The 24,785-nt window shown below is 31.9% G+C and overlaps 2 protein-coding genes across 3 annotated transcripts; one reads left to right on the top strand and one right to left on the bottom strand.

Moving 5' to 3' along the window:
• The first annotated feature begins 75 nt into the window (after nucleotides 1-75).
• LOC119600949 (DNA topoisomerase 2) lies at nucleotides 76-12,056 on the top strand. The gene is made up of 5 exons (XM_037951551.1): nucleotides 76-478; nucleotides 2,119-4,033; nucleotides 6,637-8,822; nucleotides 8,885-9,253; nucleotides 11,929-12,056. Exons 2-5 carry the CDS (start codon nucleotides 2,230-2,232, stop codon nucleotides 11,986-11,988), a joined length of 4,419 nt encoding a protein of 1,472 aa, XP_037807479.1. The 5' UTR covers nucleotides 76-478; nucleotides 2,119-2,229; the 3' UTR covers nucleotides 11,989-12,056.
• Nucleotides 12,057-14,789: 2,733 nt separating this feature from the next.
• Nucleotides 14,790-17,226, bottom strand: LOC119600956 (caltractin). Of its 2 annotated transcripts, none has more exons than XM_037951561.1 (2): nucleotides 16,836-17,226; nucleotides 14,790-16,757 (listed from the first exon to the last, which is right to left on the bottom strand). In XM_037951561.1, exon 2 carries the CDS (start codon nucleotides 16,748-16,750, stop codon nucleotides 16,199-16,201), a length of 552 nt encoding a protein of 183 aa, XP_037807489.1. In that variant the 5' UTR covers nucleotides 16,751-16,757; nucleotides 16,836-17,226; the 3' UTR covers nucleotides 14,790-16,198. The 2 variants fall into 2 exon arrangements, with proteins under 2 accessions (XP_037807489.1, XP_037807488.1); XM_037951560.1 differs by having other exon boundaries at nucleotides 14,792-16,760; nucleotides 16,836-17,195.
• Between the last annotated feature and the right edge of the window lie 7,559 nt (nucleotides 17,227-24,785).

The following is a 24,785-nucleotide window of genomic DNA, read 5'->3' as shown; positions in this document are numbered from 1 at the left end:
CAGCAACTTTCTACAACAAAATCTTGACAACACTAACAGCATGTGTTTGACAAAAAAATGCGTTGCTTGACATTCTTCAACATTTTGCTTTGTGCTTGATATTCATTTACATTTCGTAAATTTAACGACAATTTTGCACGAATTTAGACGTTAAACGACGACGCTGCCATCAACAGTCGAAGTGCGAGAGTGCGGCAAAAAGTTTTTATAATTATTTTTTCCTTTGACCAATTTTATATTGAAAATAATCATAAAAGCAAAGGAAAAAGTTATTTGTTACAAATAAATGTGTGGTGTTGCAAGTTTTCTTTTGTACCAAACGTTAGTGAAGTGTTAAATTTAGAAAAAAGTGAAAAACACATTTTTTACACAGACAATTTGTGGAAAAAAAAGAGAAGCGGCGCGTCTACTAAAACGTCTTAAAAGATTTGCAAATAAAGTTGCAATTATTGTGCAGAACTTATAATTTAAAGAACAAGTAAGTTTTCTAGAGTAAGAATTTTAAAACATAATAATTAATGGCTTTTTGGCTAGTGAAAAGTTTATAGTTTATTTGTAAAATTTGTCTATACAAATTGTATGTACACCGGACGCTTGCATCTTTTTTTGTAGTTTTCCTTTTTTTTGTGCTTTTTTACATTAACGCAAATTAAAAATGGCGCTGTTACATGCTAATTTTTTTCTACTTTCTTATTTATTCTTGTTTGTGGCATTGTGTTATAGATTTTTTATTGTTTAAATAGTTATTTTTTTGTAGTGTTTTTATTTAAATAAAGTTTTTATTTCTAAAATGAATTTATGCGGCATGTGTGTGTATTTTTTTTGTTTTTTGCAATGTGCATCATTTTTTTTCCCGCTCTTTCAATGAGTATGGGAATCTTTTGCTCTCTTTCTCTGACGCTCAGAGAATCGGCATTTTTTGTTCTTGTTTGTTGTTTTTTATTTTTGGTTTTTCAAGCATTTTTCTACATGTTTGATAAAAATATAGCGTCATTGTTAACGAATTTGAAATACCCTACGCCATTTTCAATGAAATATGCACAAGAGTCTTATAAAAATAAATTTCTATCTACTTTGTTTATATTTTTCTGCATCTGCGGCAAAATGAGGGAAAGTCTGTTAATTATGAAGTTTGTTTGTTTACCTTTTAAAAAATTACCTTGTTTGTTTACTTTATTACAATTCTTAAGGAAAATGGAGACTTTAGTATACTAAGGTTAATATCTGCGTTATGAAGGTCGCTCGTTTTGATTCATTTTCTCTAGAAGTATAACTAAAATCCGGATTGAAGTTTGTTTCTTATATTATAAATTAATGGACAAAAGCAAAATGTTTCCTGTTTCATAAAATTCCATTTTGTTTCTTTTAATAAAAGTTTTATAAGTTTCTTTGGCTAATATTTGCCTAAATTGGAATGATGATTTCATTACTGTTTCATTAAATTCCATTTCGTTCCCTTTGCATAAACCTTAAAATTTTAAAATTTTATTCGTTTCTTCCGTTATTATATGAGAAGTTTCCTGTAAATTGTTATATTCTAAACATTTTTACTAAGTTTCACTTTTCCCACTTAGTTTCTTTTGCCTAATTAAAAAGAAATTACTTTTTATTAGATTCTTCTGTGAATATGGGAGAAAATTTATATAAACAGTTAAATTTAAAACATTTTTGCTGTGTTTCACTTAATCTCATTTTGTTCCATGTGCAAATATTATGAGATTTTAAGTATTTATTAGTTTCTTTTGTTAAAATAGTAGAATATTGTTATAAATTATAATATTTTTGACATTTTTGCAGTGTTTCATTTATTCCCATTTTGTTCCTTGTTTCAACATTTTGACAAATTTAAGATTTTATTGGTTTAATCTGGGAATATAGGAGAAAATTTAAATAAATTGTTAAATTTAGAACATTTACGCAGTGTTTCACTTAATCTCATTTCGTTCCTTTTATAAAAACGTTGCTATATTATTAGTTTTATTTTGTTATTCTACATACTATTAATTGTAAAATGTTATTGCAGTGTTTCAGTTAATCTCATTTTGTTCCTTATTCAAAATTTTCATATTTAGCTAAAGTTTTAATAAATTTATATATTTTTTCTTTATCAAACAACAGCTTGATTTATTCTTTAAAAAAAAATTTCAAACCAAGTTTGAAATCTTTCGTAAAAAACCAATAAACCCGGAGTATCTACTCCTATTATTTACTAAAAAGTTTCCAAGAAAAATGGCTTCTATGCAGAATGGCAGTAAATCCGGTGGCGGTGGCATGTCCATCGAACAAATGTATCAGAAGAAATCTCAATTAGAACATATCCTTCTAAGACCCGATACCTATATTGGTTCTGTAGAACATACCAAGGAATTAATGTGGGTCTATAATGAAGAACGTAATCGTATGGTACAACGTGAAATCTCTTTTGTACCCGGTCTCTATAAGATTTTCGATGAAATCTTGGTAAATGCTGCCGATAACAAACAGCGTGATAAGAGTATGAATACCATTAAAATTGACATAGAACCGGAAAAGAATATGATATCGGTATGGAATAATGGTCAAGGTATACCCGTTACCATGCACAAAGAGGAGAAGATGTATGTGCCTACTATGATTTTTGGTCATCTTTTAACCTCGTCCAATTACAATGATGATGAGAAAAAAGTTACCGGTGGTCGTAATGGTTATGGTGCCAAATTGTGTAATATTTTCTCCACTTCTTTTACTGTTGAAACGGCCACTAAGCAGTATAAAAAGCATTTCAAACAAACCTGGGCTGCTAACATGACAAAAACCACGGATCCTAAGATTAAAGAGTTTGCAGGCACTGATTATACTAAAATTACTTTTAGTCCTGATTTGGCTAAATTTAAAATGGATCGCTTGGATGAGGATATAGTGGCTTTAATGTGTCGTCGTGCATTTGATGTGGCCGCCACCAGCAAGGGCGTGGCTGTATATTTAAATGGCAAAAAATTGGCCGTAAAGAATTTCAAGGACTATATAGATTTATATATCAAACAGGATGAGAATGAGGGAGGTCAACCCATTAAGATTGTCTATGAACAGTGTGGCGAACGTTGGGAAATAGCCTGCTGTCCCTCGGATAGGGGTTTTCAACAGGTGTCCTTTGTTAATTCCATAGCCACCACCAAGGGCGGTCGTCATGTGGATCATGTAGTCGATAACATCATTAAACAGCTGCTGGAGGTTTTAAAGAAGAAAAATAAAGGCGGCATTAGCATTAAACCTTTCCAGGTGCGCAATCATTTGTGGGTATTTGTCAATTGTTTAATCGAAAATCCTACCTTTGACTCGCAAACCAAAGAAAACATGACTCTACAGGCGAAAAGTTTTGGCTCCAAGGCAGCCATAACAGAAAAATTCATTGGTGCCGTCTCCAAATCTGGCATAGTTGAATCTGTCTTATCCTGGGCCAAATTCAAGGCTGAAAATGATATTGCCAAAACCGGTGGCAAGAAATCTACCAAAATCAAGGGTATACCCAAACTGGAAGATGCTAACGAAGCCGGCACCAAAAACTCTTACATGTGTACTTTGATTCTAACCGAGGGAGACTCAGCTAAATCTTTAGCTGTTTCGGGTCTAGGTGTTATAGGACGTAATTTCTATGGTGTCTTCCCGTTGCGTGGTAAATTGTTAAATGTACGTGAAGCCACCTTTAAGCAATTGGCTGAAAATGCTGAAATCAATAATCTATGTAAGATCATTGGACTTCAGTATAAAAAGAAATATCTTACCATGGATGATATTAAAACTCTGCGTTATGGCAAAGTTATGATAATGACAGATCAGGATCAGGATGGTTCTCATATCAAAGGTCTACTCATTAATTTTATACACACCAATTGGCCGGAATTGTTGCGTTTACCTTTCCTAGAGGAATTTATTACACCCATTGTTAAGGCTACTAAGAAAAATGAAGAATTGTCGTTCTATTCACTGCCCGAGTTCGAGGAATGGAAAAATGATACTCCTAACCATCAGACCTATAATATCAAATACTACAAAGGTAATTATTTTTTGGGGTTATTTAAAAACTTGTTGCTAACTAGAACAGAAGTGGAACTGAACTAAAACTGAAGTAGAACTGAAATAGAACTGAAGTTGAACTGAAGTAGAAGTGAACTAGAACTGAACTAGAACTGCACTAGAACTGAACTAGAACTGAACTAGAACTGAACTAGAACTGAACTAGAACTGAACTAGAACTGAACTAGAACTGAACTAGAACTGAACTAGAACTGAACTAGAACTGAACTAGAACTGAACTAGAACTGAACTAGAACTGAACTAGAACTGAACTAGAACTGAACTAGAACTGAACTAGAACTGAACTAGAACTAAACTAGAACTGAACTAGAACTGAACTAGAACTGAACTAAACTGAACTAGAACTGAACTAAACTGAACTAGAACTGAACTAGAACTGAACTAGAACTGAACTAGAACTGACTAGAAACTGAACTAGAACTGAACTAGAACTGAACTAGAACTGAACTAGAACTGAACTAGAACTGAACTAGAACTGAACTAGAACTGAACTAGAACTAACTAGAACTGAACTAGAACTGAACTAGAACTGAACTAGAACTGAACTAGAACTGAACTAGAACTGAACTAGAACTGAACTAGAACTGAACTAGAACTGAACTAGAACTGAACTAGAACTGAACTAGAACTGAACTAGAACTGACTAGAACTGAACTAGAACTGAACTAGAACTGAACTAGAATCTGAACTAGATCTGAACTAGAACTGAACTAGAACTGAACTAGATCTGAACTAGATCTGAACTAGAACTGAACTAGAACTGAACTAGAACTGAACTAGAACTGAACTAGAACTCAACTAGAACTCTGAACTAGAACTGAACTAGAACTGAACTAGAACTGAACTAGAACTGAACTAGAACTGAACTAGAACTGAACTAGAACTGAACTAGAACTGAACTAGAACTGAACTAGAACTGAACTAGAACTGAACTAGAACTGAACTAGAACTGAACTAGAACTGAACTAGAACTGAACTAGAACTGAACTAGAACTGAACTAGAACTGAACTAGAACTGAACTAGAACTGAACTAGAACTGAACTAGAACTGAACTAGAACTGAACTAGAACTGAACTAGAACTGAACTAGAACTGAACTAGAACTGAACTAGAACTGAACTAGAACTGAACTAGAACTGAACTAGAACTGAACTAGAACTGAACTAGAACTGAACTAGAACTGAACTAGAACTGAACTAGAACTGAACTAGAACTGAACTAGAACTGAACTAGAACTGAACTAGAACTGAACTAGAACTGAACTAGAACTGAACTAGAACTGAACTAGAACTGAACTAGAACTGAACTAGAACTGAACTAGAACTGAACTAGAACTGAACTAGAACTGAACTAGAACTGAACTAAACTGAACTAGAACTGAACTAGATCTGAACTAGATCTGAACTAGAACTGAACTAGAACTGAACTAGAACTGAACTAGAACTGAACTAGAACTGAACTAGAACTGAACTAGAACTGAACTAGAACTGAACTAGAACTGAACTAGAACTCAACTAGAACTGAACTAGAACTGAACTAGAACTGAACTAGAACTGAACTAGAACTGAACTAGAACTGAACTAGAACTGAACTAGAACTGAACTAGAACTGAACTAGAACTGAACTAGAACTGAACTAGAACTGAACTAGAACTGAACTAGAACTGAACTAGAACTGAACTAGAACTGAACTAGAACTGAACTAGAACTGAACTAGAACTGAACTAGAACTGAACTAGAACTGAACTAGAACTGAACTAGAACTGAACTAGAACTGAACTAGAACTGAACTAGAACTGAACTAGAACTGAACTAGAACTGAACTAGAACTGAACTAGAACTGAACTAGAACTGAACTAGAACTGAACTAGAACTGAACTAGAACTGAACTAGAACTGAACTAGAACTGAACTAGAACTGAACTAGAACTGAACTAGAACTAGAACTGAACTAGAACTGAACTAGAACTGAACTAGAACTGAACTAGAACTGAACTAGAACTGAACTAGAACTGAACTAGAACTGAACTAGAACTGAACTAGAACTGAACTAGAACTGAACTAGAACTGAACTAGAACTGAACTAGAACTGAACTAGAACTGAACTAGAACTGAACTAGAACTGAACTAGAACTGAACTAGAACTGAACTAGAACTGAACTAGAACTGAACTAGAACTGAACTAGAACTGAACTAGAACTGAACTAGAACTGAACTAGAACTGAACTAGAACTAGAACGACTAGAACTGAACTAGAACTGAACTAGAACTGAACTAGAACTGAACTAGAACTGAACTAGAACTGAACTAGAACTGAACTAGAACTGAACTAGAACTGAACTAGAACTGAACTAGAACTGAACTAGAACTGAACTAGAACTGAACTAGAACTGAACTAGAACTGAACTAGAACTGAACTAGAACTGAACTAGAACTGAACTAGAACTGAACTAGAACTGAACTAGAACTGAACTAGAACTGAACTAGAACTGAACTAGAACTGAACTAGAACTATATCTAAACTAGAACTAGAGTGATTTGTAATATTTCTTTGCCAATTTTAGGTTTGGGTACCTCGACCTCTAAGGAGGCGAAAGAATATTTCCAGGACATGGATAGACATCGTATCTTATTTAAATATGATGGCAACAAAGATGATGACAGCATTGTTATGGCTTTTTCACGCAAACATATTGAGTCACGTAAAGAATGGTTGACTTCTCATATGGATGAAGTAAAGAGACGTAAAACTTTGGGCTTACCCGAGCGCTATCTCTACACCAAAGGCACTAAGGCTGTCACCTATGCTGATTTTATTAATTTGGAATTGGTGTTATTCTCCAATGCTGATAATGTACGTTCTATACCTTGTCTAGTAGATGGTTTTAAGCCAGGTCAACGTAAGGTCATGTTCACCTGCTTTAAACGTAATGATAAGAGAGAAGTTAAGGTGGCTCAACTGTCAGGTTCGGTGGCTGAAATGTCCGCTTACCATCACGGTGAGGTATCACTACAAATGACCATTGTTAATTTGGCCCAGAACTATGTGGGCTCGAATAATATTAATCTCCTAGAGCCTAGAGGTCAATTCGGTACACGTTTAACGGGCGGCAAAGATTGTGCCAGCGCTCGTTATATTTTCACTATAATGTCTCCTCTAGCACGTCTCATTTTCCATCCCCATGATGATCCTTTGCTGCAGTATGAGGTGGATGATGGTCAAAGGATTGAGCCACAATGGTATATGCCAGTTATACCCATGGTTTTGGTTAATGGTGCCGATGGTATTGGCACCGGTTGGTCTACCAAGATCTATAATCACAATCCTCGTGATATTATGCAGAATCTTAGACGAATGATAGCTAAAGAAGAACCCCAACCCATGCATCCCTGGTATAAGAACTTCCGTGGTCCCATTGAGTATATATCCGATGGTCGTTATATAAGTTCGGGTAATATACAAATTATACAGGGCAATAAAATAGAAATTTCTGAATTACCCATTGGCACCTGGACACAAAATTATAAGGAAAATGTTCTTGAACCTCTCTCAACGGGATCGGAGAAAGTTAAGGCAATTATTTCGGATTATCGTGAGTATCATACCGATACCACGGTACGTTTTGTTATCACTTTGGCTCCTGGAGAATTTGATCGTTTGCAACAAGAGGAAGGTGGTTTCCATCGTGTTTTCAAATTGACTTCATCTTTGTCCACCAATCAAATGCATTGTTTCGATGAATTGAATTGTTTAAGACGTTATCCCACTTCTTTGGATATTTTAAGAGCTTTCTATCCTTTACGTTTGGAATATTACAATAAACGTAAGGAATATTTGGTGGGTCAATTGACGGCTCAAGCCGACCGTCTTACCGATCAGGCACGTTTCATTTTGGAGAAATGTGAACGTACTTTGGTGGTAGAAAACAAAAAACGTAAAGCCATGATAGATGAGCTCATCAAGCGTGGCTATCGTCCCGATCCCGTTAAAGAATGGCAACAACGTATTAACCAACAAGAGGAAGAGGAGGTAGATGATGAAGAAGAGGAGGAAGAAGAGTCGGCCTCCACCTCCATTAAAAAAGAGAAAAAATTGCCTGCTGATCCCGAAAAAGCATTCCAAAAACTCACCGATGTCAAAAAGTTCGATTACCTGTTGGGCATGTCCATGTGGATGTTGACCGAGGAACGTAAAAACGAATTGTTAAAACAAAGAGATCAAAAATTGGCTGAATTGGCCGCCTTAAAGGCTAAAACCATTGAAATGTTGTGGTTGGATGATTTAGATGAATTGGAAAAGAAACTTAATGAGGTGGAGGAGAAAGAACGTCTCGATGAGTTGGGTATTAATAAGAAACAAGCCAAGGCTTTGGCCAAGAACAAAGCCACCGCCAATGCTGCCCTCAAGAAACGTGGCAATAAAGATGGTAATGCTGATGTATTCCCTGATCCTCAAGGTGTTAAAGTAGAATTCAAGGTAACCGAGGAGATAATGAAAAAGGTGTCAGCCGCTGTGGCAGCCACTACCAAGGTTAAAAAGGAAAAGGTGGACAAGAAGGCCAGTAAGGAAGGTGCTGCCGGAGAAGTGGATGATTTTGATGCTTTAGTAGAGGGTGGCGCCAAAGGACCCAAATCCTCACCCAAGGCGGTCAAGGTTAAAAAAGAACCCGGTACCAAGCGAGCCCCTAAAAAGAAGGAGGCCGGTGAGGATGGTCTTAAACAAACCAAATTGGGTTTCAAGCCTAAAGGAGTAAGTAAAAAAAATGTTTAGATATAAAGTCTTTTACTAACTCAATTCTTTTCAATGTTTAGCGCAAAAAGAAAGCTGGCAGTTCTGATGAAGAAGAGGATGTTCTATCCGGCAGTGATGTTGATATGTCAGTCAGTGTGGCACCACGTGCCGATCGTCCTGGACGTCGTCAGGCTACTAAAAAGATCAATTATTCCGGTCTTTTAGATTCGGAAGAGGAACAGAGTAGTGAGGGTGAATTAGTATTTAAAGATAATGAAGCGGTGAAAGCACCCACCCATAAGACCCAGAGAATATCGGATGACGAAGATTCCGATAATGCTGTTGTACAGCAAAGTGAAGAAGACTCACCACCAGCTCCTAAAAAGAAAGCAGTAGTTAAGAGACCGCGTAAAAATAAATCATCAAGTGATAGTGAGGAAGACAAAAAGGTAAGAAGACTAGAATAGTTCTTACTAGAATTTGACTAGAACTAGATTATAAACTAAATAATAATCAAGATTATAGAATATAATCAAGGCTGTAGACCATAATCAAGACTACAATCAAAACTAAAGACAGTGCAGATTAAAGTCAAGAGAATCGGATATATTAAAGACTATAGTCAAAACCACAGAACAGCCATGCAATATTCAGTCTATAGTCTAGTCTATAGTTTAGTCTATAGTCTAGTCTATAGTCTAGTCTATAATCTAGTCTATAGTCTAGTCTATAGTCTAGTCTATAATCTAGTCTATAGTCTAGTCTATAGTCTAGTCTATAGTCTAGTCTATAGTCTAGTCTATAGTCTAGTCTATAGTCTAGTCTATAGTCTAGTCTATAGTCTAGTCTATAGTCTAGTCTATAGTCTAGTCTATAGTCTAGTTCATAGTCTAGTTTATAGTCTAGTCTTTAGTCTAGTCTTTAGTCTAGTCTTTAGTCTAGTCTATAGTCTAGTCTATAGTCTAGTCTATAGTCTAGTCTATAGTCTAGTCTATAGTCTAGTCTAGTCTAGTCTATAGTCTAGTCTATAGTCTAGTCTATAGTCTAGTCTATAGTCTAGTCTATAGTCTAGTCTATAGTCTAGTCTATAGTCTAGTCTAGTCTAGTCTAGTCTAGTCTATAGTCTAGTCTATAGTCTAGTCTATAGTCTAGTCTATAGTCTAGTCTATAGTCTAGTCTAGTCTAGTCTATAGTCTAGTCTACAGTCTAGTCTATAGTCTAGTCTACAGTCTAGTCTATAGTCTAGTCTAGTCTATAGTCTAGTCTACAGTCTAGTCTATAGTCTAGTCTACAGTCTAGTCTATAGTCTAGTCTATAGTCTAGTCTAGTCTAGTCTATAGTCTAGTCTAGTCTAGTCTATAGTCTAGTCTATAGTCTAGTCTATAGTCTAGTCTATAGTCTAGTCTGTAGTCTAGTCTATAGTCTAGTCTATAGTCTAGTCTATAGTCTAGTCTATAGTCTAGTCTATAGTCTAGTCTATAGTCTAGTCTATAGTCTAGTCTATAGTCTAGTCTATAGTCTAGTCTATAGTCTAGTCTATAGTCTAGTCTATAGTCTAGTCTATAGTCTAGTCTATAGTCTAGTCTATAGTCTAGTCTATAGTCTAGTCTATAGTCTAGTCTAGTCTATAGTCTAGTCTATAGTCTAGTCTAGTCTATAGTCTAGTCTATAGTCTAGTCTATAGTCTAGTCTAGTCTAGTCTAGTCATAGTCTAGTCTATAGTCTAGTCTACAGTCTAATCTATAGTCTAGTCTATAATCTAGTCTATAGTCTAGTCTATAGTCTAGTCTATAATCTAGTCTATAGTCTAGTCTATAGTCTAGTCCATAGTCTAGTCAATAGTCTAGTCTATAGTCTAGTCTATAGTCTAGTCTATAGTCTAGTCCATAGTCTAGTCTATAGTCTAGTCTATAGTCTAGTCTATAGTCTAGTCTATAGTCTAGTCTATAGTCTAGTCTATAGTCTAGTCTATAGTCTAATCTATAGTCTAGTCTATAATCTAGTCTATAGTCTAGTCTATAATCTAGTCTATAGTCTAGTCTATAGTCTAGTCTATAGTCTAGTCTATAGTCTAGTCTATAATCTAGTCTATAATCTAGTCTATAATCTAGTCTATAATCTAGTCTATAGTCTAGTCTATAGTCTAGTCTATAGTCTAGTCTATAGTCTAGTCTATAGTCTAGTCTAGTCTAGTCTATAGTCTAGTCTATAGTCTAGTCTATAGTCTAGTCTATAGTCTAGTCTATAGTCTAGTCTATAGTCTAGTCTATAGTCTAGTCTATAGTCTAGTCTATAGTCTAGTCTATAGTCAGTATAGTCTAGTAGTCTAGTCTATAGTCTAGTCTATAGTCTAGTCTATAGTCTAGTCTATAGTCTAGTCTATAGTCTAGTCTATAGTCTAGTCTATAGTCTAGTCTATAGTCTAGTCTATAGTCTAGTCTATAGTCTAGTCCTATGCTAGTCTATAGTCTAGTCTATAGTCTAGTCTATAGTCTAGTCTATAGTCTAGTCTATAGTCTAGTCTATAGTCTAGTCTATAGTCTAGTCTATAGTCTAGTCTATAGTCTAGTCTATAGTCTAGTCTATAGTCTAGTCTATAGTCTAGTCTATAGTCTAGTCTATAGTCTAGTCTATAGTCTAGTCTATAGTCTAGTCTATAGTCTAGTCTATAGTCTAGTCTATAGTCTAGTCTATAGTCTAGTCTATAGTCTAGTCTATAGTCTAGTCTATAGTCTAGTCTATAGTCTAGTCTATAGTCTAGTCTATAGTCTAGTCTATAGTCTAGTCTATAGTCTAGTCTATAGTCTAGTCTATAGTCTAGTCTATAGTCTAGTCTATAGTCTAGTCTATAGTCTAGTCTATAATCTAGTCTATAGTCTAGTCTATAGTCTAGTCTATAGTCTAGTCTATAGTCTAGTCTATAGTCTAGTCTATAGTCTAGTCTATAGTCTAGCCTATAGACTAGTCCATAGTCTAGTCAATAGTCTAGTCAATAGTCTAGTCCATAGTCTAGTCAATAGTATAGTGTATACTGTACTTACTTACTTATTTTTTATAATTTATTCAAGTCCAGACTTGTTTCCTTAACCCTATTAATTTATTTTTCTCTCTCTCTCTTTTTTAGAAAAAGAAGAAGCGTATTATCGATAGCGAAGATGATGATGACTCTGATTTTGAGGCTTAAACAAATTAATACTTTTTTTAATTTTAATAAATATACATATAATAATTTTACAAAATAAGGGAAAATTACAAAAATATCTTCTAATTTTAAAACATACAAACGTCTCTTAAGTCTGTCCCGCTCATATAGCCTGCCCTTACACTCCCCTTATCCATGGCCTATAGTAAAGAAACTCCTTGGATTTCTTTCCATATGTGTTTTAAATTTGTTTTAAATGTGAACGTATTATTACTTACTCTTTTAATTATATTTTAATTTAAATTAAATGAAAGAAATATGCTTAATTTTTCAACACATGTTAATTAAACTCAGATGTTTTTTTTTTTTCATTTTAAATATAATTATTTTATTTATTCATTATTAAAATTAAACAATAATCTACTACCAACAGCTCTATTAGAAACAAAAATTAAAGCATTTTATTTTGCCATGAAACCTTCAAAATATTTCATACATTTTCTTCTTTCACTTCTATCATTTTAATGTTTAAATTATTAAACAAATTATCAATTTAAAACTTAAAATTATTTTTTTTAAATTTATTTCTTTATTTTTTTTGTGTATAATCCTTTTAGTTTTTTGTAAATACATTATTTTAATATGATTTCTTAAACATTTTTATTTGAAAAGAAATAAATTTTTATCCAAAATCAACCCATAAATAAGTCTTTAATAAAAGAATTTCAATTGTAGTTCTTTCTTTTTCCTAAATTAATTTGCTTTTATAAAATTGTCTTATATTAAAACATTTTTCGTAAAATAAAACTTAAAATATTCAAATAAAAAGTTAAGATCTTGATTTTATAGGACAAGCGAATATAAACAAACCCCGAACAAACTCGAAAAAAAAAAATATTTAACACTCATTACTGATTATAAAATAATAAAAAATATCATTTTAAATAAAAAAGGAAAAATAATTTTTTAATTAAAAATTAAAATTTGATTTTTTTTTAACAAATTTTAAATAAATTTAGGGGAATAGAAAAACTAGACTACAATTGGGACTGTAAACTAAATTATAGTTCTGACTATAGACTAAATTATAGTCCGGACTATAGACCAGACTATAGACTATAGTCCAGACTTTAGACTATAGCCCAGACTATAGTCCAGGGCCCAAATTATGGCATATGATATCGATCGAAATCTCAATAGAATCTAAATGGAGATTTCGATCGATATCGTATGCCGTAATTTGGCCCCAGACTTTAGACTATAGCCCAGACTATAGACTATAGTCCAGACTATAGACTATAGTCCAGACTATAGACTATAGTCCAGACTATAGACTATAGTCCAGACTATAGACTATAGTCCAGACTATAGACTATAGTCCAGACTATAGACTATAGTCCAGACTATAGACTATAGTCCAGACTATAGACTATAGTCCAGACTATAGACTATAGTCCAGACTATAGACTATAGTCCAGACTATAGTCTATAGTCCAGACTATAGTCTATAGTCCAGACTATAGTCTATAGTCCAGACTATAGTCTATAGTCCAGACTATAGTCTATAGTCCAGACTATAGTCTATAGTCCAGACTATAGTCTATAGTCCAGACTATAGTCTATAGTCCAGACTATAGTCTATAGTCCAGACTATAGTCTATAGTCCAGACTATAGTCTATAGTAAAGACTATAGACTGCAGTCAAGACTATAGGCTATAGTCCAGACAATAGACTATAGGCATTAATCCAGACTATAGACTATAGTCCAGACTATAGTCCAGACTATAGACTATAGTCCAGACTATAGACTATAGTCCAGACTATAGACTATAGTCCAGACTATAGTCTATAGTAAAGACTATAGACTACAGTCAAGACTATAGGCTATAGTCCAGACTATAGACTATAGTCCAGACAATAGACTATAGTCCAGACTATATACTATAGTCCAGACTATAGACTATAGTCCAGACTATATACTATAGTCCAGACTATAGACTATAGTCCAGACTATAGACTATAGTCCAGACTGTAGACTATAGTCCAGACTATAGACTATAGTCCAGACTATAGACTATAGTCCAGACTATAGACTATAGTCCAGACTATAGACTATAGTCCAGACTATAGACTATAGTCCAGACTATAGACTATAGTCCAGATTATAGACTATAGTCCAGACTATAGACTATAGTCCAGACTATAGTCTATAGTAAAGACTATAGACTACAGTCAAGACTATAGGCTATAGTCCAGACTATAGACTATAGTCCAGACAATAGACTATAGACATTAATCCAGACTATAGTCAGGACTATAGACTATAGTCCAGACTATAGATATTAATCCAGACTATAGTCAGGACTATAGTCCAGACTATAGTCCAGACTATAGAATATAGTCCAGACTATAGTCTATAGTCCAGACTATAGTCTATAGTCCAGACTATAGTCTATAGTCCAGACTATAGTCTATAGTCCAGACTATAGTCTATAGTAAAGACTATAGACTGCAGTCAAGACTATAGGCTATAGACATTAATCCAGACTATAGTCAGGACTATAGACTATAATCCGGACTATAGTCCAGACATTAGACTATATATATATATATATATATATATATATATATATATATATATATATATATATATATATATATATATATATATGTATATATATATATATATATATATATAGATATATATATATATATATATATATATATATATATATATATAGTCCAGACTATAGACTAAACTGTAGCCCCGATTATAGACTAAACTATAGGCCAGACTATAGACTAACTATACTCCAAACTATAGAATAAAAAATAGTCCACACTATAAACTATACTTCAGACTATACACTAAACTATAGTCTAGACTACATACTAAACTGTAGGCCCAACTATAGACTAAACTATAATCCAGACTATAGGCTATAGTCTAGACTATAGCCTTAAATCTTGACTACAGTTTACTCAATAAATTTGACTATAGTTTGGATGGTTCAGACAAGTTTATGGACTAAACTTTAGTCAAGCCTATAAAAAAAAAAACTTCGACTCGAGTTCGCTGGCTTCAATACAGACGGAGAGAAGGTCTCATAAAATCTCTAGATTCATTTAAAATATATTTCTTTTGTAACTCTTTATTTTAATCAAAAATCTTTATCAAAATATATAAATACTTCTTTGAAAGTTTCCCTGATTAGACTTGTCGCTGTGATTTGAAATTTCTTAGATTTTAGAAAGAAAATTTCTTTTTTGATTTTGTAAATATTTCTTTTAATGATTTCTAGAAGTGAACATGATGAAAGACAAAATGAAATACTGTGACAAAGTCTGTTTAATTAACATAAGCTCTTTTAGAATTTGCTTAAATTCTGTTTAAACTAATTTGGACTATGCGTGCTTATCTAAAGAAACATTTTTAAAGATTTGTTACTAATTTATTTATATGTATAATAATTGAATACTATGCCTGTCTTGAGACAAGCCATATTTTGTATACTTTTAGTTGTTTAAGTTAAATTCTTTGTATTTTTTTGTAAAGTGCAGTAAAATAGTGTTTATTTTTAAAACATTTTTATATTTTTTGTTGTTATATTTGTTTTCTTCTTTTTTTTTAATTTTCACTAAAAGTGCTTATTTAATTTTTATAAAAATTACATGCATTATAATTCTTTTAAAAAAGCAGACATATATTTTTGTATTTCTTATTATAAAATGCGAAATTAACGTTTTTTTATGCAAAAGAAAACTTATAAAATACATAGGCAAACAAATAGCAGAGGTTGAGGAAAAAGAAATTTTTAAATTTAGAATTTCAAAATGAAAATAAACCAAACTAAGGTCAAGATGGGAGACTAAACTGTAGATTACAGTTTAGACTATAGACTAAACTATAATGTAGTCTATAAGCTAAACTATAGTCCAAACTACAGGCTAAACTATAGTCCTGACTACATAACTATTAAAACATAACTTCAACTTAAAATATTGAATAAAACATTCCATGTATTTCAGTTAAAAGCTCCATAATCATATAAATAAATACAAAATTATTAAAAAAACTAGTGAATACTTAAGAAAAATATATAAAAACTTATTTTTTTCAAATAAGCAAAGAAGTATAAAAAGAATTCTTAAAATTATTACAATTTAAATATAAATAAAACCTAAAAAATCTTTTAAGGAACACAATCAATTCAACCTCTGTTGACATCTCTTTCTCACACTACCACCACCTTAATACAAACTAGTTTTCTTCATAATACGTAAAAATTCATCTTGATTCACTTCACCATCATTATCCAAATCTGCCTCATCGATCATTTCTCTTAACTCCTCGTCCGTTAAAGTTTCTCCCAGTTCTCGTGCTACACGTTTTAGATTCTTAAATGAAATTTTACCAGTATCATCGTCATCGAATAAACGGAATGCTTTGAGTATCTCTTCCTTTGTATCCTTTTCAGCCATTTTCATGGTCATCAAATGCAAAAAATCGTTGTAGCTAATGCGTCCTGTGCCATCTTTATCGATTTCAGCAATCATGCGTTTAATTTCCTCTTTTTTGGGTTCGAAACCTAAGGCTCTTATGGCCACCTTAAGCTCTTTCACCTCTATAAAACCCGTGCAATCAACATCGAACAGATCAAATGCTTCTTTTATATCGGCCTTTTGGGCATCGGATAATTCAAATTTTGGACCAGATTTTTTGCGTCCTCCAGCTGTGTTTACTGAAGCATTGGTGTTACGTTTGGCCGTGTTACTAGGATTGGTGGTAGCAGTACGTTCCATGGCTGCGCTACTGTCCATTTTAAATACACAAAACGCACTAAATGTGTTACTAAAAAGGTGTTTTGTTTAAATATTTTCCGCTTACCTTTTTGTTTTCTATTATTTGCTTTAAATAAATAATATTTTGTCTACACAGGTATCCTTGGTCACCGCTATTTGTTTCGTAATTATGTTAATGTCCTTTTCTTTGTCGTGTATAATAAATTTTAATGATTTTTCAATGTTTTCTGGTGTTTTTCTTTTTGTTTCTAATCAGCCAGATGACATGTATTTCCTTGTTTTCTTTAATTATTTTCGTTTTATTTTATGTGGGAAGTTATATTAAACTCACCCTTAAATTTGTATTTATATTATATTTTTATTTATTATAGCAATTAAACTAACAGGTTGTTACTATTTTTAGGCAAAATATCCTTTACAAAAGGATTCTTCCAACAATTTGTGCACAAAACCAAAGTTTGTTTGAAACAGTATAGATAATCTAGCGATTTTTGTAACTATTTAAACATTTGCGAAAGCTAAAACAAAACAAATCTTAATAAAATTTCAATACAACAATAATAAAAACTATGAAATAACTTTTTGAAACATTTTTACTAATACATTAAACATAATTTTAACAAATTTAATAATTTTTTTAACAAAAATATGTACAAATGCATAAATTTCATTAAGCGTTTGATTACAAGCCAAAGTTGTCAACACTTAACATATGGTAGACATTTAATATTGCCATATTGACAACAGACATTTTTATCTACAGTGGCAATCTTGTTTAAATGTAAACAAAACATGTTAGAGCTGCCGGACTGTTCAATAGCAAGCAAAAACGTTAAATTAAAAATTAGTTAGTCTCTGGTGGAAATCGAACCCACTACCTACAAATCTATCGGAAGCATATTATATCAAACACTTTAGAACGGCCCTTTTGAAATACATAGTAGCGAACTACATACATACATCAATAAGTAGATACTTAAATAACACTCCAATTTTAAGTAAAGAAAATAACGAAAATCTGTGATCCAAAAATCGATTTTTATATGAGAAACCTTAAATCGGCTGTAGTTTCTTAAATAACGCTCCAATTAGGAAAATAACGAAAATCTGTGATCACTCTTATATTCCACCAAAAATCGCTTTTTATAAGAGAAACCTAAAAACGGCTGTAGTTTCTTCTATTATTTGCTTTAAATAAATAATATTTTGTCTACACAGGTATCCTTGGTCACCGCTATTTGTTTCGTAATTATGTTAATGTCCTTTTCTTTGTCGTGTATAATAAATTTTAATGATTTTTCAATGTTTTCTGGTGTTTTTCTTTTTGTTTCTAATCAGCCAGATGACATGTATTTCCTTGTTTTCTTTAATTATTTTCGTTTTATTTTATGTGGGAAGTTATATTAAACTCACCCTTAAATTTGTATTTATATTATATTTTTATTTATTATAGCAATTAAACTAACAGGTTGTTACTATTTTTAGGCAAAATATCCTTTACAAAAGGATTCTTCCAACAATTTGTGCACAAAACCAAAGTTTGTTTGAAACAGTATAGATAATCTAGCGATTTTTGTAACTATTTAAACATTTGCGAAAGCTAAAACAAAACAAATCTTAATAAAATTTCAATACAACAATAATAAAAACTATGAAATAACTTTTTGAAACATTTTTACTAATACATTAAACATAATTTTAACAAATTTAATAATTTTTTTAACAAAAATATGTACAAATGCATAAATTTCATTAAGCGTTTGATTACAAGCCAAAGTTGTCAACACTTAACATATGGTAGACATTTAATATTGCCATATTGACAACAGACATTTTTATCTACAGTGGCAATCTTGTTTAAATGTAAACAAAACATGTTAGAGCTGCCGGACTGTTCAATAGCAAGCAAAAACGTTAAATTAAAAATTAGTTAGTCTCTGGTGGAAATCGAACCCACTACCTACAAATCTATCGGAAGCATATTATATCAAACACTTTAGAACGGCCCTTTTGAAATACATAGTAGCGAACTACATACATACATCAATAAGTAGATACTTAAATAACACTCCAATTTTAAGTAAAGAAAATAACGAAAATCTGTGATCCAAAAATCGATTTTTATATGAGAAACCTTAAATCGGCTGTAGTTTCTTAAATAACGCTCCAATTAGGAAAATAACGAAAATCTGTGATCACTCTTATATTCCACCAAAAATCGCTTTTTATAAGAGAAACCTAAAAACGGCTGTAGTTTCTTCAATAACGCTCCAATTAAGAAAATAACGAAAATCTGTGATCACTCTCATATTCCACCAAAAATCGATTTTTATATGAGAAACCTAAAATCGGCTGTAGTTTCTTAAATAACGCTCCAATTAAGAAAATAACGAAAATCTGTGATCACTCTCATATTCCACCAAAAATCGATTTTTACCTAAGATCGGCTGTAGTTTCTTAAATAACGCTCCAATTAAGAAAATAATGAAAATCTGTGATCACTCTCATATTCCACCAAAAATCGATTTTTATAAAAGAAACCTAAAATCGGCTGTAGCTCCAATTAAGAAAATAACGAAAATCTGTGATCACTCTCATATCCCACCGAAAATCGATTTTTATATGAGAAACCTAAAATCGGCTGTAGTTTCTTAAAGAACGCTCTAATTAAGCAAATAACGAAAACCTGTGATCACTCTCATATCCCACCGAAAATCGATTTTTATATGAGAAACCTAAAATCGGCTGTAGTTTCTTAAATAACGCTCCAATTAAGAAAATAACGAAAATCTGTGATCACTCTCATATTCCACCAAAAATCGATTTTTATGTGAGAAATCTTAAATCGGCTGTAGTTTCTTAAATAACGCTCCAATTAAGAAAATAATGAAAATCTGTGATCACTCTCATATCCAACCAAAAATCGATTTTTATATGAGAAACATAAAATCGGCTGTAGTTTCTTAAATAACGCTCCAATTAAGAAAATAATGAAAATCTGTGATCATTGTGATCATATTCCACCAAAAATCGATTTTTATATGAGAAATCTTAAATCGGCTGTAGTTTCTTAAATAACGCTCCAATTAAGAAAATAACGAAAATCTGTTATTACTCTCATATTCCACCAAAAATCGATTTTTATATGAGAAACCTAAAATCGGATGTAGTTTCTTAAATAACGCTCCAATTAAGAAAATAACGAAAATCTGTGATCAATCTCTTATTCCACCAAAAATCGATTTTTATATGAGAATTCTTAAATCGGCTGTAATTTCTTAAATAACGCTCCAATTAAAAAATAACGAAAATCTGTGATCACTCTCATATTCCACCAAAAATCGATTTTTTATATGGGAGACCTTAAATCGGCTGTAGTTTCTTAAATAACGCTCCAATTAAGAAAATAACGAAAATCTGTGATCACTCTCATAATCCATCTAAAATAAATTTTTATATGAGAAACCTCAAATCGGCTGTAGTTTCTTAAATAACGCTCCAATTAAGAAAATAACGAAAATCTGTGATCACTCTCACATTCCACCAAAAATCGATTTTTATATGAGAAACCTAAAATCGGCTGTAGTTTCTTAAATAACGCTCCAATTAAGAAAATAATGAAAATATGTGATCACTTTCATATTCGACCAAAAATCAATTTTTATATGAGAAATCTTAAATCGGCTGTAGTTTCTTAAATAACGCTCCAATTAAGAAAATAATGAAAATCTGTGATCACTCTCATATTCCACCAAAAATCGATTTTTTATATGGGAAACCTTAAATCGGCTGTAGTTTCTTAAATAACGCTCCAATTAAGAAAATAACGAAAATCTGTGATCACTCTCAAATCCCATCAAAAATTCGATTTTTATATGAGAAATTTTAAGTCGGCTGTAGTTTCTTAAATAACGCTCCAATTAAGAAAATTGGATTTTTATATGAGAAACCTAAAATCGGCTGTAGTTTCTTTAATAACGCTCCAATTAAGAAAATAATGAAAATCTGTGATCACTCTCATATTCCCCCTAAAATCGATTTTTATATGAGAAACCTTAAATCGGCTGTAGTTTCTTAAATAACGCTCCAATTAAGAAAGTAATTAAAATCTGTGATCATTCTCATATTCCACCAAAAATCGATTTTTATATGAGAAACCTTAAATCGGCTGTAGTTTCTTAAATAACGCTCCAATTAAGAAAATAACGAAAATCTGTGATCACTCTCATATCCCACCAAAAATCGATTTTTATATGAGAAAACTAAAATCGGCTGTATTTTCTTAAATAATGCTCCAAATAAGAAAATAACGAAAATCTGTGATCACTCTCATATTCCACCAAAAATCGATTTTTATATGAGAAACCTAAAATCGGCTGTAGTTTCTTAAATAACGCTCCAATTAAGAAAATAATGAAAATCTGTGATCACTCTCATATTCCACCAAAAATCGATTTTTATATGAGATATCTTAAATCGGCTGTAGTTTCTTAAATAACGCTCCAATTAGGAAAATAATGAAAATCTGTGATCACTCTCATATTCCATCAAAAATTGATTTTTATAAGAGAAACCTAAAATCGGCTGTAGTTTCTTAAATAACGTTCCAATTAAGAAAATAATGAAAATCTGTGATCACTCTCATATTCCACCAAAAATCGATTTTTATATGAGATATCTTAAATCAGCTGTTGTTTCTTAAATAACGCTCCAATTAGGAAAATAACGAAAATCTGTGATCACTCTCATATTCCACCAAAAATTTATTTTTATAAGAGAAACCTAAAATCGGCTGTAGTTTCTTAAATAACGCTCCAATTAAGAAAATAACGAAAATCTGTGATCACTCTCATATTCCACCAAAAATCGATTTTTATATGAGAAACCTAAAATCAGCTGTAGTTTCTTAAATAACGCTCCAATTGAGAAAATAATGAAAATCTGTGATCACTCTCATATCCCACCAAAAATCGATTTTTATATGAGAAACCTTAAATAGGCTGTAGTTTCTTAAATAACGATCCAATTAAGAAAATAACGAAAATCTGTGATCACTCCCACCAAAAATCGATCTTTATGTGAGAAAACTAAAATCGGCTGTAGTTTCTTAAATAACGCTCTAATTAAGCAAATAACGAAAACCTGTGATCACTCTCATATCCCACCGAAAATAGATTTTTATATGAGAAACCCAAAATCGGCTGTAGTTTCTTAAATAACGCTCCAATTAAGAAAATAACGAAAATCTGTGATCACTCTCATATTCTACCCAAAATCGATTTTTATATGAGAAATCTTAAATCGGCTGTAGTTTCTTAAATAACGATCCAATTAAGAAAATAACGAAAATCTGTGATCACTCTCATATCGCACCAAAAATCGATCTTTATGTGAGAAACCTAAGATCGGCTGTAGTTTCTTAAATAACGCTCTAATTAAGCAAATAACGAAAACCTGTGATCACTCTCATATCCCACCGAAAATAGATTTTTATATGAGAAACCTAAAATCGGCTGTAGTTTCTTAAATAACGCTCCAATTAAGAAAATAACGAAAATCTGTGATCACTCTCATATTCTACCAAAAATCTATTTTTATATGAGAAGTCTTAAATCGGCTGTAGTTTCTTAAATAACGCTCCAATTAAGAAAATAACGAAAATCTGTGATCACTCTCATATTCCACCTAAAATCGGTTTTTATATGAGAATTCCTAAATCGGCTGTAGTTTCTTAAATAACGCTCCAATTAAGAAAATAACGAAAATCTGTGATCACTCTCATATCCCACCAAAAATCGATTTTTATATGAGAAACCTTAAATCGGCTGTAGTTTCTTAAATAATGCAAATAACGAAAATCTGTGATCACTCTCATATTCCACCAAAAATAGATTTTTATATGAGAATTCCTAAATCGGCTGTAGTTTCTTAATTAACGCTCCAATTAAGAAAATAACGAAAATCTGTGATCACTCTCATATTCCACCAAAAATAGATTTTTATATGAGAAACCTAAAATCGGCTGTAGTTTCTTAAATAACGCTCCAATTAAGAAAATAACGAAAATCTGTGATCACTCTCATATCCCACCAAAAATCGATTTTTATATGAGAAACCTAAGATCGGCTGTAGTTTCTTAAATAACGCTCTAATTAAGCAAATAACGAAAATCTGTGATCACTCTCATATTCCACCAAAAATAGATTTTTATATGAGAATTCCTAAATCGGCTGTAGTTTCTTAATTAACGCTCCAATTAAGAAAATAACGAAAATTTTTATATGAGAAATCTTAAATCGGCTGTAGTTTCTTAAATAACGCTCCACTTAAAAAAATATTGAAAATCTGTGATCACTCTCATATTCCACCTAAAATCGATTTTTATATGAGAAACCTTAAATCGGCTGTAGTTTCTTAAATAACGCTCCAATTAGGAAAATAACGAAAATCTGTGATCACTCTCATATCCCACCGGAAATAGATTTTTATATGAGAAACCTAAAATCGGCTGTAGTTTCTTAAATAACGCTCCAATTAAGAAAAGAGTGAAAATCTGTGATCACTGTCATTTTCCACCAAAAATCTATTTTTATATGAGAAATCTTAAATCGGCTGTAGTTTCTTTAATAACGTTCTAATTAAGAAAATAACGAAAATCTGTGATCACTCTCATATTCCACCTAAAATCGATTTTTATATGAGAATTCCTAAATCGGCTGTAGTTTCTTAAATAACGCTCCAATTAAGAAAATATCTGTGATCACTCTCATATTCCACCAAAAATCGGTTTTTTATATGGGAAACCTTAAATCGGCTGTAGTTTCTTAAATAACGCTCCAATTAAGAAAATAGTGAAAATCTGTGATCAATCTTTTATGTGAGAAATCTTAAATCGGCTGTAGTTTCTTAAATAACGCCCCAATTAAGAAAGTAACGACAATTTGTGATCACTCTCATATTCCACCAAAAATCGATTTTTATATGAGAAACCTAAAATCGGCTGTAGTTTCTTAAATAACGCTCCAATTAAGAAAATAATGAAAATCTGTGATCACTCTCATATTCCCACCTAAAATCGATTTTTATATGAGAATTCTTAAATCGGCTGTAGTTTCTTAAATAACGCTCCAATTAAGAAAATAACGAAAATCTGTGATCACTCTCATATTCTCCAAAAATCGATTTTTATATGAGAAACCTAAAATCGGCTGTAGTTTCTTTAATAACGCTCCAATTAGGAAAATAACGAAAATCTGTGATCACTCTCATATTCCACCAAAAATCGATTTTTATATGAGAAACCTTAAATAGGCTGTAGTTTCTTAAATAACGATCCAATTAAGAAAATAACGAAAATCTGTGATCACTCTCATATTCTCCAAAAATCGATTTTTATAAGAGAAACCTAAAATCGGCTGTAGTTTCTTAAATAACGCTCCAATTAAGAAAATAACGAAAATCTGTGATCACTTTCATATTCCACCAAAAATAGATTTTTATGCGAGAAATCTTAAATTGGCTGTAGTTTCTTAAATAACGCTCCAATTAAGAAAATAACGAAAATCTGTGATCACTCTCATATTCTACCAAAAATCGATTTTTATATGAGAAATCTTAAATCGGCTGTAGTTTCTTAAATAACGCTCCAATTAAGAAAATAACGAAAATCTGTGATCACTCTCATATTCCATCAAAAATCGATTTTTATAAGAGAAACCAAAAATCGGCTGTAGTTTCTTAAATAACCAAAAATCGATTTTTATATGAGTAACCTAAAATCGGCTGTAGTTTCTTAAATAACGCTACAATTAAGAAAATAACGAAAATCTGTGATCACTCTCATATTCCACCAAAAATCGATTTTTATATGAGAAATCTTAAATCGGCTGTTTTTCTTAAATAACGCTCCAATTAAGAAATTAACGAAAATCTGTGATCACTCTCATATTCCACCTAAAATCGATTTTTATATGAGAATTCCTAAATCGGCTGTAGTTTCTTAAATAACGCTCCAATTAAGAAAATAATGAAAATC

This window comes from Lucilia sericata, unplaced genomic scaffold, assembly GCF_015586225.1.
Source record: "Lucilia sericata isolate MDLA Ls3-8-SP2 unplaced genomic scaffold, ASM1558622v1 Contig000130F_arrow, whole genome shotgun sequence".
Lineage (NCBI taxonomy): Eukaryota > Metazoa > Arthropoda > Insecta > Diptera > Calliphoridae > Lucilia > Lucilia sericata.
This window is presented reverse-complemented; position numbering and strand designations above follow the sequence as displayed.

Coding starts and splice junctions, on each gene's coding strand:
- LOC119600949 (XM_037951551.1), top strand. CDS start 2,230: ATGGCTTCTATGCAGAATGGCAGTAAATCCGGTGGCGGTGGCATGTCC. Junction 4,034..6,636: donor TAATATCAAATACTACAAAG/GTAATTATTTTT, acceptor TGCCAATTTTAG/GTTTGGGTACCTCGACCTCT. Junction 8,823..8,884: donor TGGGTTTCAAGCCTAAAGGA/GTAAGTAAAAAA, acceptor TTCAATGTTTAG/CGCAAAAAGAAAGCTGGCAG.
- LOC119600956 (XM_037951561.1), bottom strand. CDS start 16,750: ATGGAACGTACTGCTACCACCAATCCTAGTAACACGGCCAAACGTAAC.